Source organism: Mobula hypostoma, chromosome 20 (genome assembly GCF_963921235.1).
Source record: "Mobula hypostoma chromosome 20, sMobHyp1.1, whole genome shotgun sequence".
Taxonomy (NCBI): Eukaryota; Metazoa; Chordata; class Chondrichthyes; order Myliobatiformes; family Myliobatidae; genus Mobula; species Mobula hypostoma.
The window spans coordinates 9,958,623-9,972,896 of NC_086116.1; the positions used below are offsets into that span (position 1 = coordinate 9,958,623).

At 40.3% G+C, this 14,274-nt stretch overlaps 1 protein-coding gene across 7 annotated transcripts in view; it reads left to right on the top strand.

The window, feature by feature from the left end:
* LOC134359321 (ATP-binding cassette sub-family C member 9-like) overlaps positions 1-14,274 on the top strand; it is a 199,682-nt gene that overhangs the window by 100,469 nt on the left and 84,939 nt on the right. For 5 of the 7 annotated variants that reach the window (XM_063072379.1, XM_063072377.1, XM_063072373.1 and 2 more), the window contains exons 15-20: positions 3,622-3,732; positions 4,492-4,564; positions 8,436-8,541; positions 9,805-9,843; positions 10,652-10,690; positions 12,552-12,650. In XM_063072379.1, coding sequence (XP_062928449.1) covers positions 3,622-3,732; positions 4,492-4,564; positions 8,436-8,541; positions 9,805-9,843; positions 10,652-10,690; positions 12,552-12,650 — 467 coding nt within the window. Of the gene's footprint in view, positions 1-3,621; positions 3,733-4,491; positions 4,565-8,435; positions 8,542-9,804; positions 9,844-10,651; positions 10,691-12,548; positions 12,651-14,274 lie in introns of all 7 variants that reach the window. The other 2 variants (XM_063072375.1, XM_063072376.1) reach the window with 2 other exon arrangements.

The following is a 14,274-nucleotide window of genomic DNA, read 5'->3' on the forward strand; positions in this document are numbered from 1 at the left end:
ACAATTATAAGATCAAATTCAAGAGGACAACTAATCATGCAAATGCTGATGGATTGTCCTGTTTACCCTTGAAAAAGGGAATACTTGTGAAATTTACTAAAGATACACTCCTCTTGATGTATTCTCCATGATGCAAATTGAAAGTCACCCTATTACGGTAGAGAAGATCCAAAGGGAGACCAGAAACGACCCTATACTGTCTGAGGTCTACATGGCCACCAAAAAGTGGAAGGAATGTGCAGGAGAAATTCCAGTTCCCCCAGTTTTACCAGCGCCGGGATGAACTTGCCCCTGAAGGTGATTGAGAGATGTTGTACCATCCGAGCTGAGGGCTAAAGCGTTTAGGAAAATACATGCTAGTCATAGTGAAAGCATTGGCTGGAAGATTTGTCTGGTGGCCTGGGATAGATCAGTAGATCAAGCAGCTTGCCATGCACTGTCTGGGATACTAACACATCCAGAAGATGCCAAAAGCAGTGCCTCTCCATCTGGGATTCCCCTGCATTGCCCTGACTGAGGATTCATATGGATTTTGCCAGATCATTCATAAGCAAAGCTTTCTTGGTAGTAGTGGGCGCAGCTACAAAGTGTCCAGAAGGGTTTCCGGTAGCCTCCACTACAGCCTCACACACTGTTGTTGTTTTGAGAAGCATCTTCTAAGGACTGGTGTTCTAGGACACTTAGTCAGTGACAATGGGCCACAGTTTGCAGCAGAACAGTTTCAGTCATTCCTGTGAAAATGAATGGGATAAGACATGCTGCATCTGCACCACACCCCCAGCTACAAATGGTTTGGCAGAAAGATTTATCCGGAGTCTAAAGAGTGCACAGTGAGCAATGTCAACAGAACCATCACACTAACACTGAATCAGAAGCTCGCCAATTTCCTCTTTGCACCTCGCAATGCAGAACACTGCACAACCAACACCACACCAGCTATGCTGTTCCCGGATTAACCTTTGCGCTTGCATCTCCTCAAACCCAATTCAGAAGGAGTACGCGGGACAAACAGCTGAGACAAATTGAGGGCTCCCCAAACAAGGAGGTTCAATGTGTCACTTCTGGACAAGCAGTCGTAGTGAGGGACTACCCAGGTTCAAAAGTGGGTACTTGGGCTGATTCAGGACAGAACTGGATCACTCTCCTACACAGTGGAGATTGCGTCTGATATCATCTGAAGATGACACAATGATCAGCTGAGGAATCAGAATCAGTTGTTAGAGAAGAAAGGTGCCCAGATCTGTCAGAACCAGTTCCCACAGCCTCAGAGTCAAATCCTGCAACCAGCATGGATGGGGCCTCAGAATCTGAGATAGTTTCACAGCCACAAGTCTCACCTGCCAAGCAGGGTGACTTCCCTCCCCACCTTGTCAGGCAAGACATTAGATTAGGCAGCATCTCTAGGAAGAGGTGCAGTCGATGTTTCAGGCCGAGACCTTTCGAAGGGTCTCGGCCTGAAACGTCGACTGCACCTCTTCCTAGAGATGCTGCCTGGCCTGCTGTGTTCACCAGCAACTTTTATGTATGTTGCTTGAATTTCCAGCATCTGCAGAATTCCTGTTGTTTGAAGACATTCGATTAGATTAGATTATGAGGACACGTAGTCCTCTTTTATTGTCATTTAGTAATGCATGCATTAAGAAATGATACAATTTGTTCCTCCAGAATGATATCACAGAAACACAAGACAAACCAAGACTAAAAAAAACTGACAACAACCACATAATTATAACATATAGTTACAACAGTGCAAAGCAATACTGTAATTTGATGAAGATCAGACCATGGGCACAGTAAAAAAAAAAGTCTCAAAGTCTCTCGAAAGTCCCATCATCTCACGCAGATAGTTGAAGGGAGAAACTCTCCCTGCCATGAGCTTCCAGCACCGCAAACTTGCCGATGCAGCATCCTGGAAGCACCCGAGCACAGTCCGACTCTGAGTCCGTCCGAAAACTTCGAGCCTCCGACCAGCCCTCCGACACCAAGCACCGAACACCATCTCTGCTGAGCGCTTCGACCCTGGCCCCGGCAACAGGCAATAGGCAAAGCCGAAGATTTGGGGCCTTCTCCTCCAGAGATTCTCAATCGCACAGTAGCAGCGGCAGCGAAGCGGGCATTTCAGAAGTTTCTCCAGATGTTCCTCCGTGCTTCTCACGTCCGTCTCCATCAAATCAGGATTGTGCACGGCCCCTAGTTAACAAATATGATATCAATTCAGAGCGGCCGCGCGCACTGCGTAGCATCGCCATCTTCTCCTCCCCCCTTATCCCAGAAGAGTAAGAAATCCTCCAAAGCAATTAAACCTTTTGGCCTAAATGGGACAATTTAAAATTTATTATGCTATGGATGTCTATATAGTAGGTGTATTTTCTATCATTATGTGTATATAATTGAGATACGTTCTATATTGAGTTGGAATTTATAGCTAAGAAGGGTAATGCATTTAATATTTGAGTAATATTGCATATTTTTCATTAAACATTGTTTGTTTACATAATTCATTATGCGTTATATGTAAAAGTACTTGAAAGGCATATGTCATTAAACCACCACATCATAAGTGCGTGTCTCACGAAACTAAAAGTAGTTAGACATGCACCTCCCAGTTCTCGTGTTTTTCTTTTGATTGATTTCTGGAATTACAAAACATAACAGTGATTACTAATGGTGACTGCCCCCTCCCCCCCCCATCAGGAATTGGTTCTTGGGCCACAGCTTTCCATGTTGTTTATAAAAGACCCATACAAGTTTGCTGATTCTAAGTTAGGTGGTGCAGTAAATAGTGTGGCTGGAATGGAAGACAGCGAAAACGGACTGTGCTAAATGGAGGAAGTCAGAAAATCTGAGGTAGATGAATTCCAAAGTGGGGAGATGCAAAGTCATCCATTTTGGATCTTTGAAAGTCCAAGCAAACTTTTATTTACAATCAGTCTTATGCCCATTGGATGAAGCATCTACCCAGCAGAAGCAGATAGCTCTCCCACCATGTTCTCTCTTCAGAAAGCAGGGACAGTACAGAGCGAGAATCTATCATTGTCAGAGTGGATTAGAGAATGGATTAGCCAATCTACACTGAAAGGATGGATAGATGAGGAAAGATCAGAAAGGCTGTTCTGAGGAGGGATAGATTTCAGTGGAGGAGATCCAAAGGCTGAAAATCAAAATAAAATGCAGATGCTGGAAATCTTAAGTAAGCCAGAAACCTGGGAAAAAATAACTCAGGAGGCCAGGCTGATCCTTTCCAAGGGATAATTAAGGAATGTTAACCAAGATGCTTAAACATGATAGATAAGCCTGTTGTATTTAAAATTCTATTCTGCCTTCTGGCAGCTGATGCTCAACTCCCCATCTCAGTTTCATTAAGTTGGAACAAGGTAACCAGAGCGTTAATATTTATATTTCCCACTTTACCCAAATCCCCCTTGTGCTCACAATCTCCTCCCAAAGAAAATAGGGTTGCATAGATATGACAAGGATTTGGATTGATACTATGTGTGTGTTGTGACTGGGAAGGAGACGATAATTGAGATGAAGTTGGAGATTCCATGATGAGATGCAAGTAAAAGTTGAACACAGTCGGCATTGAGTGGGTTTGATTGTAACAGTTTTCTTTTGTTACAGCACGCCAAGGCTTTTCACAGAAGACACGCCCTGAAAGGGAATCTGGAAGGATATGAGCAGCCACAGAGGAGATACTTTCTGTCCAAGGATACTGAAGATGTGGTGGTCAAGGTGATTAACATAATGGTTTCCTATCTTAAATCAGTGGTTCTCACACGACTAATCCCTGTTTATCTGTGCAGACAGGAATGAAAATGCATGGGCAGTTCCCACTGTGCCTCGGGAATTATAAGGGAGGCAGGGCATGTCTTTCCCACAGTTGACAGAGGCCAGACTGTGAGAGCATTCATATCCGGCCTTTAATCACAATGATAAATTTTTAATTCAAACAATGTAAAATCCTTGGATGTAACGTATGTTCAGTGCTATTTGTTTTGGTAAATTTAAATTGCATATAAAACAAAGAAATCCTGATTTTTCAATAGTTACTAATTGCACCATCAACGAGGGATCTCAGTTGCATGTCTAGGCTAGAGAAGCGGTCCACAACACAGGCTGAATGGAGAATTACTGGAGGTGTCTTTGATGGAGGGAAAAAGGCAGTAGTGGATTGTCAAAATAACCATTTTCTTTTACAGACTAGGTTATATTTGCAGAACCAATGGATTGCTTTTTGAAATGGTGTACAAACAGGGACAGTCACAATATTCTAAAAAGAGTTGGATAATTGACCAATGGAAAAAGTATTAGGGAGGGGGATTAGTTGAGAATTTCCACCAAAGATGATGGCTTTTGTGTTGCAACATACTATGATTCTATAATTCTCAAATTAAATCTGTTAGATTTAAAAATGCAAAAACAACTTTGTAATTTAGTTGCTTCTTCCAATGTGAAATAATATCTCACTCTAATTTAACTTTAAAATTACAGGTCACCCGTGGATCCTTTTCTTGGAGCAGTGGTGGAGTAACTCTTTCAGATATCAGTATAAGAATTCCAACAGGTAACACATGTAATTTCCATTTATTGAACCTTTGGTAAAATTTTCAAATTACTAACAACGGAATGAACTGAATTTATAGGTCTTCCCTAGGTTACAACAGGGAACTGTTAAAAACCCAAATAGCTTGCAAGTCGGAGATGTAGTAACCCAGCAATATATTTAAATAAAATCATAGATAAACCAAAGGCAGTGTGTAGTTAAACCAGGATATTTAACTCAGCCATTCAAATTTCTCTCGAGTCTTTCAGAATCAAGTTCACATGTGGTAGAACGTGCTCGCAGACACACGGCAGCTGGCAAATCCCTCCCACCAGCCTCTCAGCTGCTCAAGCTGTATATAAATCATCTGTTTGTAGGAAGGGGAGAACCTGTATTAGAATAAACAAGGATGTAAATGGGCCAATTTTGTTGATTGAATCTTAGTGTTTAAAATCTACTAGGGGCTGATTTAGATGATGTGCAAAACCTGGGATCATCATGCCCAATTAATCCATTCCTACCTCACCAAGGGGGCAGAATGAGCCAAATTTTTGCTGGCCACTCCAAATGGATGGCATGCCACCTTGGTAGCCTCCAACCTGACGGCATAAATATCGATTTCTCTAACTTCAAAGTTCAAAGTACATTTATTGTCGAAGTATGTATACCATATACAGCCTGGAGATACATCTTCTTGCAGGCAGCCACAAAACAAAGAAACACAGTAGAATCCAAGAAAAACCCCACACAACCAAAACAGTCAAATGTCAAATTTGCGGGAAAAAACAGCAAATCGTGCAAACAATTAAAAAGGTAAATAAATAATATACAGAACATGAACTGCAGAGTCCCTGAAAGTGAGTGGGCAGCCATGGAGCCAGCTCAGGGCTGAAGCGAGTGCAGCCAGGGAAGAACCCTGCACCTCACACCCGTTAATAATAACGAGAAAAGAGAGAGACAGATCAGATGCAGGCAGGCAGGATGGGCTTGGGTGGGGGATCCTGCCTGACTTGGAGCACTGGTTCACTTTCCACCTTTTTTGATGCCTTAATCTCCTTAATCGGGTTCGGTGCACAACAAACTAATCTTGACGAGACTTTCAGAAGTAAAGTTAGGAACAAGCTGTATGAACGGAGAATGAAAAATCATTGGCACTCAGGTCCACAAATGGTAATAAAATCACTTGTTAATATTGAACCTGAGGCTAATACATATTTGATGACCTGATATGAAGGAATTTAAGTAGAATTTGGCACATGGACATCCATTGGCACTTTGAATCGTGGATCAACTAGGCTGGATGAAGCAGCCATCTTCTCTCCTTAGATTGTGAGGTTCCAGTCTCAGCAACAGTATATAAGGAATTCATTTTGCTTCAAAGGTTCATTTATTTCAAATGTCATTTGAAACAGGCATGGTGCCGGAGGATTGGCATATTGCTCATGTTGTTCCATTGTTTAAAAAGGGTTCCAAGAGTAAACCTAGCAATTATCGGCCTGTGAGTTTGACATCAGTGGTGAGTAAATTGATGGAAAGTATTCTTAGGGATGGTATATATAATTATCTGGATAGACAGGGTCTGATTAGGAACAGTCAACATGGATTTCTGCATGGAAGGTCATGTTTGACAAACCTTATTGAAGTTTTTGAAGAGGTTACTAGGAAAGTTGACAAGGGTAAAGCGGTGGATGTTGTCTATATGGACTTCAGTAAGGCCTTTGACAAGGTCCCACCCGGAAGGTTGGTTAGGAAGGTTCAATCGTTAGGTATTAATATTGAAGTAGTAAAATGGATTCAGCAGTGGCTGGATGGGAGATGCCAGAGAGTAGTGGTGGATAACTGTTTGTTAGATTGGAGGTCAGTGACTAGTGGTATGTCTCAGGGATCTGTACTGGGTCCAATGTTATTTGTTATGTACATTAATGATCTGGATGATGGGGTGGTAAATTGGATGAGTAAGTATGCAGATGATACTAAGATAGGTGGAGTTGTGGATAATGAATTAGGTTTTCAAAGCTCGCAGAGAGATTTAGGCCGGTTAGAAGAGTGGGCTGAAAGATGGCAGATGAAGTTTAATGCTGATAAACGTGAGGTGTTACATTTTGGTAGGACTAATCAAAATAGGACATACATGGTAGGGCATTGAAGAATGCAGTAGAACAGGGGGAATAATGGTGCATAGTTCCCTGAAGGTGGAATCTCATGTGGATAGGGTGGTGAAGAAAGCTTTTGGTATGCTGGCCTTTATAAATCAGAACATTGAGTATAGGAGTTGGGATGTAATGTTGAAATTGTACAAGGCATTGGTAAGGCCAAATTTGGAATATTGTGTACAGTTCTGGTCACCGAATTATAGGAAAGATGTCAACAAAATAGAGAGAGTACAGAGAAGATTTACTAGAATGTTACCTGGGTTTCATCACCTAAGTTACAGAGAAAGGTTGAACAAGTTGGGTCTTTATCCTTTGAAACGTAGAAGGTTGAGGGCGGACTTGATAGAGGTATTTAAAATTATGAGGGGGATAGATAGAGTTGATGTGGATAAGCTTTTTCCATTGAGAGTGGGGGAGATTCAAACAAGAGGACGTGAGTTGAGAGTTAAAGGGCAAAAGTTTAGGGGTAACATGAGGGGGAACTTCTTTACTCAGAGAGTGGTAGCTGTGTGGAACGAGCTTCCAGCAGAAGTGGTTGAGGCAGGTTCGATGTTGTCGTTTAAAGTTAAATTGGACAGGAAAGGAATGGAGGGTTATGGGCTGACTGCAGGTCGGTGGGACTAGGTGAGAGTAAGAGTTCGGCATGGACTAGAAGGGCCAAGATGGCCTGTTTCTGTGCTCTGATTGTTATATGGTTATATGGTTAATAGCAAAGTATAGAGCTGTGAAAATTTTCTTCTCCAGATAGCCACAAAACCAAGAAAAAAAGAATGGTCATATGATCATCCACCCTCAAAACGTGCCCCCCCCCACCCACACGAAACACAACAAGAACATTGGACCCTAAATACCCCTCTCCCCGTTCAAAAAAAAATCAAAAACTCAACAGGAACATTGACACTCCTCTCAAGCCCGCCCGTCTTTGCAGAAAATGCAAAGAGAACATCGACCTCCAAATCTACCTCTCCCGGCACAGAAAAACTTACAAAAGAAATGCAACAAGAACATCGAACCCCACAGAACCCCCTCGCCCTCACAAAATAGCACAAGAACATTGACCCCCAAATCCCCCTCCCCCACACAAAACAAGAGAAAGAGTGGGTGAAAACACAGAATAAAAAAAACTATAAGACTGAAAAAAAGTCCATAATCTATATCCAAAATGCAGAAAACCTTGGGCACAGCAGAAGGCCACCCAGGCTCCCCTTTCCAGCAGCAGAGCAATCCCACCAGCAATCAGAAAGCAGGCAGCTGGTAGTCACCTTCTGCATCCACCTCAATATTTCAATCCCCCTCGTTGCTTTAATCAGTGAACAATGGAAACTTTAATTGGCAAAATGTAGTCAAGCATGAGCTCGCACCTCCCGCAACCTCCCGCAACCTCCCCAGCATGAGGCTTGCACTCCCTGCCTCTCGGAGTCAGCAAAGCACTGGATCACCCAAACGATCACCACGCTACAAATCACAGACTCCAACAGTTTCAGAAACACATTCAAGATGAAAACCAGACGTAAAGGACATAAAAGAAGTGAAATATATAGATTTGTGGTCTTTCCAGAAGATGTCGACATTGCCATGGGAGCATTGCCATGTTGACTGGAAGTCATTATTTTTATTTTTGATCATGTTCTCACATTGTCTAAACCGAATTAGTGAAAAAATTACTAGGAAATTCAGTCAAGAGATTACTTGATGTCAAACTGACAAAATATTGATCTGTATGTGGTGTTTATTTCCAGGCCAGCTGACAATGATAGTAGGGCAGGTAGGATGTGGGAAATCTTCCCTTCTCCTGGCAACACTTGGAGAGATGCAGAAAGTTTCTGGCAGCGTATATTGGAGCAAGTAAGTAAAATTGTAATGTTGTAGGAAAATATATTGTTAAAATTTATTGCAGTGAAATAAAGAGAGACAAAACCCCATGTGCCAAATTTTTAGTGAGAAATCCTTTGTTATTTGTTCTCAGTAAAACGCACACATTTAGCCACATCCAATTCTTAAATACAATTTAATGGCATGTACAGGACCATATTTTGGAAACGGAGTACTGTTCACATATGCTATCTCTGTGCATGTTTCTTGAAACCATTGAGGATAAACTTGTTCATCTGATTCAACCTTCCTTTACATCAGCATTGATGGGGTACAGCTGGTGACTTTGAAACTCATGCATCATGAGTCCAATCCCAAGTTCTGAAAGTGATCTAGACAATATTTTTAATTTATGGTCTAGTGCCTGAGATAACAACCATTGAAAACAGCCAGCAATGCCACAGCTATGCTAGTTCAGGGAAAGCATCCAGCTCACCCACCTGATCTGGCCTGTAAGTTGTCCCACAGTATTATTAAACAGATGCCAAAACTGATGAGGGATACAAAATAACATGTCAGAGGAGTTGTATTTTGTAACTTATCTTCCCTACCAAACATTTGATCATCACCAGACTTAATCTTTGGCTTAATGTTCATTTCCATCCGAACCACGTTCTTTATAATTCCTTGTGATTTTTTATTTAGTCACAAACACCATATAAATTAAAGTCATATTTATTCTGAGAAGTGAAGTCTTTTTTTGAAGCGGAGGCTTAATGAATTATCATACACAATTAACAGTGACATAAAGAGAGAGTGATAGATATGGATGGTTATGTTGTCACATCCATGAAGGCAGTTAACACTATAATTTAGCCTTTTGGATTCTATATTATTCTAATATTCTCAGTTTTTGTTTTTTATTTGCATGATGTGCTTTCCTTTGCACATTGTGTTCATCAATCTTAGTTTATGCATAGATTTTTTTCATAAATTCTATTGAATTTCTTTACTTTCCTGTAAATGGTTGCAAGAAAATGAATCTCAGGGTGGTATACGGTGATATCCTGTAAATGTACTTGGAAAAAAAATTACGTTGATATTGACCTAGTTCCGGTATGGTTGTGCTGATTCTCTTCTTGAAGGCACCATCTTACAGACAAACTCTACAGAAGCTATATTGGTAAATGAACATTATTCTCGTGTTAAGTGGTGTCTGATACAATGGAACCTGCAGTTTGTAATGCTCACTAATCCTGACAATGGTGATTCTTTTTTTTTTGGCACAAACTTTAGGGAACCTGAAAATGAGATGAACCAGGAAACATCATGGAGGTATTTTGAAGTACTTCATATGTACATTTTGGTCTGCATCTATGAATGGAATCTTTGTTTTTGGGATTGAAATTTTTCTGCTTTGAGGTAGAGGAATGTACTCTGCCATATTAGGAATTCATTTTTCCCTTTGGATGTTTTCTTTTCTCACCTGTTGAGTATGTGTTCTATAACTCTGCCCCTTTGTGATCCCTTCATACCATAGCCTTATCTCCATAAATATTTAAAATTCTGACCCAAATCAAAATGTATTGGTCTTCTTGACCTCAATCTACACCCCTTTAGGATTTTGCACCCATTTGTATAAGGGAGGTGATTACAGACTTCCCTTCTAAGGTTAAAACTGCAGCTCCTCACTTGTGAGGCTTCATTTACCTATTGTGGTTCAAATTCCATCCTGCAAAAGTATATCGATCCAATTTCAATTGGGCACCAGCTCCAACAGACAAGGAAGTTTCAAGTTTGCACACATCTTTTCATGAGTTTCCTAACACTATTCTGAATAATCAAGCTCATAGTTTGTTAGATTCCTCCATACAAGGACATAGCATCCTCTCGCTGATAAACTCCGGATTAACTATTCACAAAGAATTACCGCTCACTACAGAAGAATTTTGTTTCTTTTCCTGTCCCTCTCTTTTGTTCCCTGATTAACTACCGAACAGCATTTGGGTAATGGGAAGAAAATAAGATCTCTCTCCAATATTTAAAAAAAAGAAGCTCTGGGCTGTGAAATAAATTCTAAGTTGAGTAACCTATTGCCTCAACCATATTTTTGTCGCTAACTTGGTTTTACCGTAAATTGCAGTGCACATGAGATTGAGCCTGTGTTGGAGGCGACTAGGAGGTACTCTTTCTTATTCTTTACCCATAACTAATTGTGTGCTGTATTATTTTTCTAGTGATACTTCATCCTGATAACCATCACACCAGTGGTAATGCTTTTTACACTTGGAACTAAACAATCCTATTCCATGTATTGGTTCTTCTTTATCTAGTCTCCTCAGCATTGCTTTCTCCTGCTTAGCTGGTATTTCCATAATTCTGTCAAAGCTCCTGCCAATGGCTCCAATGGGAGGGCTCCGTCCATTTTCACTGCATGTGATGCTGGTCATTTGTAGTCACACTTGGTCCTATCTGAAATAATAGCGATGATGTTGGGCTCTTCCCGTTTTTGGCTTGGCAGTACCAATCCTTAAAGTCAAGCACAAAGGGCATAGATGATGAGAGGCTAATCCACAGAACTAATGGTATGCTCGAGGGAATTTCATATTTCGAACCAATGTGAGCTTTGAGCCTACAATACAATGGATGGTCGAAGTTTCGAGTGGAGACCATTATTCCTCTTCATAGATGCTGCCTGACCTGCTGAGCTCCTCCAGCATTTTGTGTGTGTTACTTTGGATTTCCAGCATCTGCAGATTCTCTTGTGTTTATACAACGGATGGTGTGCTTTGAGAGAATAACAGGCCTGTTATCTCCCAAGAGTCAGGACTCCACTTTGTCAGGGATTGGGTTCCCCATTAAAATGTCCATCAAAATTCCCAGTGCAAATGTTTAAACATCAGTAGGTGACAGCCAGGCTAGCCCTGAAGGGCACGCAGCAACATTTAATAATCAAGGGGATGAATGATCTGTAGCTCATCGAGTGGCAGACACACCTCTTGTAGATACTTCTGAGTGAGGATCTTGAAGTGTGGGCTGCCCAGCACAGTCCTTGCTGATTTGAATTAATGCAAATTACACATTTCACTGTATATTTTGAAGTATATGTGACAAATAAAGCCAATTTAAATCTGATCAATTCCGCCTTTCTCCAAGTATTAGATGCCCATTACCAGCCAACAGTTATCCTTCCTATATAATTTAAACCAGAAGTTGTGCAAGGCACAATGTAAATACATCACTCATTAGACTAGTGACTAACACCTTCGTAAATGTTTCAATAGGTTAGCTTTGTCCTATCCAGGGGTTCCCAACCTGCAGTCTGTGGACCTCTTGCTTAATGGTATTGGTCCATGGCTTAAAAAAAGTTTGGGAACCCCTGTGTCAGACTAAAGAGACACAGTTCATCAATCTTTGTTGTATGTTTCGACCTCTTTGCATAAATCTCTGTTGCACTGGACTCCATAGCATTATAACTGGAGTTCGGAAACGTATACAATATTGTTGACAAGTTTCTGACCAATTTATCATCTCCAGTTTTCAATTTATTCCTGTAGAAGTTAGCCAAGCTTTTACTTCATTATTTCTGGTTTTGTTAACCTACATTGCAACTTTCATTGACCGAAAAACTAGTGAGCTTTGCGAACAGGATACATTTTTTTTCCTTCCGGGTTTGCCACACATAAAGAACTGAATGATGAACAAACAGAATAATTTAGAGAAAGGAAAATTAAGCCAAATCTGACTTGGGTGGACAACAAAAGGGCAACTTTAACAGCAAAAAATAGAACTCAAGAAAGGAAACACTTTATAGAGGTGCTGTGCTTGGCTTTTTTTTATTGCTGTGTCTGTCCTTTAGCATTTGAGTATGCTGTAAAATGTGAACTAAGTATTTTGTGTCAGAAAAGAGTGTGTCTTGCTCATGATTGCTCTGAATCAAGGCTCTGAGCTCCTAAATGCTTAATGTTTTCTGTGATTATGTTTCTGTTTTCAATAAAGGCGAAATTCATCACTTTAACTGCCTTTAACTTTATCTCAAGCAGAACACGAAATTCTGTTGCTTATTCTGCTCAGAAGCCTTGGCTATTAAATACAACGGTGGAAGAAAACATTACGTTTGGGAGTCCTTTTATAAAACAAAGGTAATTGTTCCCGTTAATAGAAGTGGAACTGAAACTCTTACAGTGGGTCTCTTAAAACTCCAACATGTCAACCCATTAACCGCTCCCCCCAACACCACGACTTCATTATTTCCTGTCAGAGTTATCTAACGTACAGACATTCCTGTACCTAGCATCATTTTATATACATACAATCTGTCTATATACTGTGTATAAGCTAATCATATGTATTTATATTTATTGTGTTTTTTATGCTGCATCAGATCCAGAGTAACAATAATTTCATTTTCCTGAAGAATGACAGTAAACTATCTTGAATCTTAAAACAACCAACAAGAATTGTACTTTATAACTTGCTGTTCATGTCTCATTGTATTTCAGTCAGGTCTGCCCAGACATCATTCTCCTTAACCCACAAACAGGAGGAATGATGGACAAGTGAATAGGATTCATTAGCATCAAATTAATTTCAAGAAAAATAAAGAGAACAGAGAGAAAATGTAAAGTTATCTCATGATGAATGTAAACCGCAAGAGAGATTGGTTGATGTAAATTAATGGTGTCTGGGCCTTGACAAGGTATTAGGTAAAGATGCAAATATTTTTCACCAGAATGAATGGACCAACTGTTTTGGAAATTGGTTTATTATTGTCATAAGTACTGAGATACAGTGAAGTTTTTTTCCTTGCATATCATCCAAACAGATCATTCCAAACATTAGTACATTGAGGAAGTAAAAGAAAAAAAACAATGTAGGATATAGCAATAGAGTTATAGAGAAAAGGCAGTGCTGGTATACAAATAAGGTGATGTAAACCGAGATCAAGTGTTTATGTTTATCGTATGAGAGATCGATTCAAGAGTCTGATATCAGCAGGGTAGAAGCTGTCCGTGATCCTGGTGGTACATGTTCTGAAACCTTCGTATCTTTTGTCTGAATGGAGGAGGGAGAAGTGAGAATGACCAGGAATGGTACTTGATTCTGTTGGCTGCTTTCCTGAGATCATTATCATTGATCATAGAATTATTTTCACAAGGAACCTAGGAATTCCTAGACTGATAAAGACCATGGTCCATTGAGTTTGCCTTCTACATCTTGTTGGTTACATGTTGCAGTAGTGATGGTTTTGGGTAATCTGTCACTGTTAAGGGACTTATAAACATTAATTGAGGTAAGATGGACTCTTAAATCTTGACCTCACAATCTGCCTAATTATGATCTTGTACCTTATTGTTATCTACGCTGCAATTTATTTAGCATTCTATTATTGTTTTATCTACTTTTACCTCATTGAATAATGACTTGGTCTTTATAAACTATATGCAAGGAAATTTTTTCACTGTACCTTGAGACATATGGCAGTAATAAACCAATTCCGATGTTGTTATTACAAACTACAGTACTATGCAAAAGTCTTAGGCACCCTAGGTTATTTTGGTTTCAGATGGTCTGGCCTCCACAGAACCCTGATCTCAACATCATCAAGGCTGTCTGGGATTAGCTGGAGAAACAGAAGCAAGCGAGATGGCCAAAGTCTGCAGAAGAATGGTGGCAAGTTCTCCAAGATGCTTAGAACACCCTACCAGCAGATTTTCATATAGAACTGGACGATAGTGCACTTAAGAGTATTAATGCAGTTTTGAC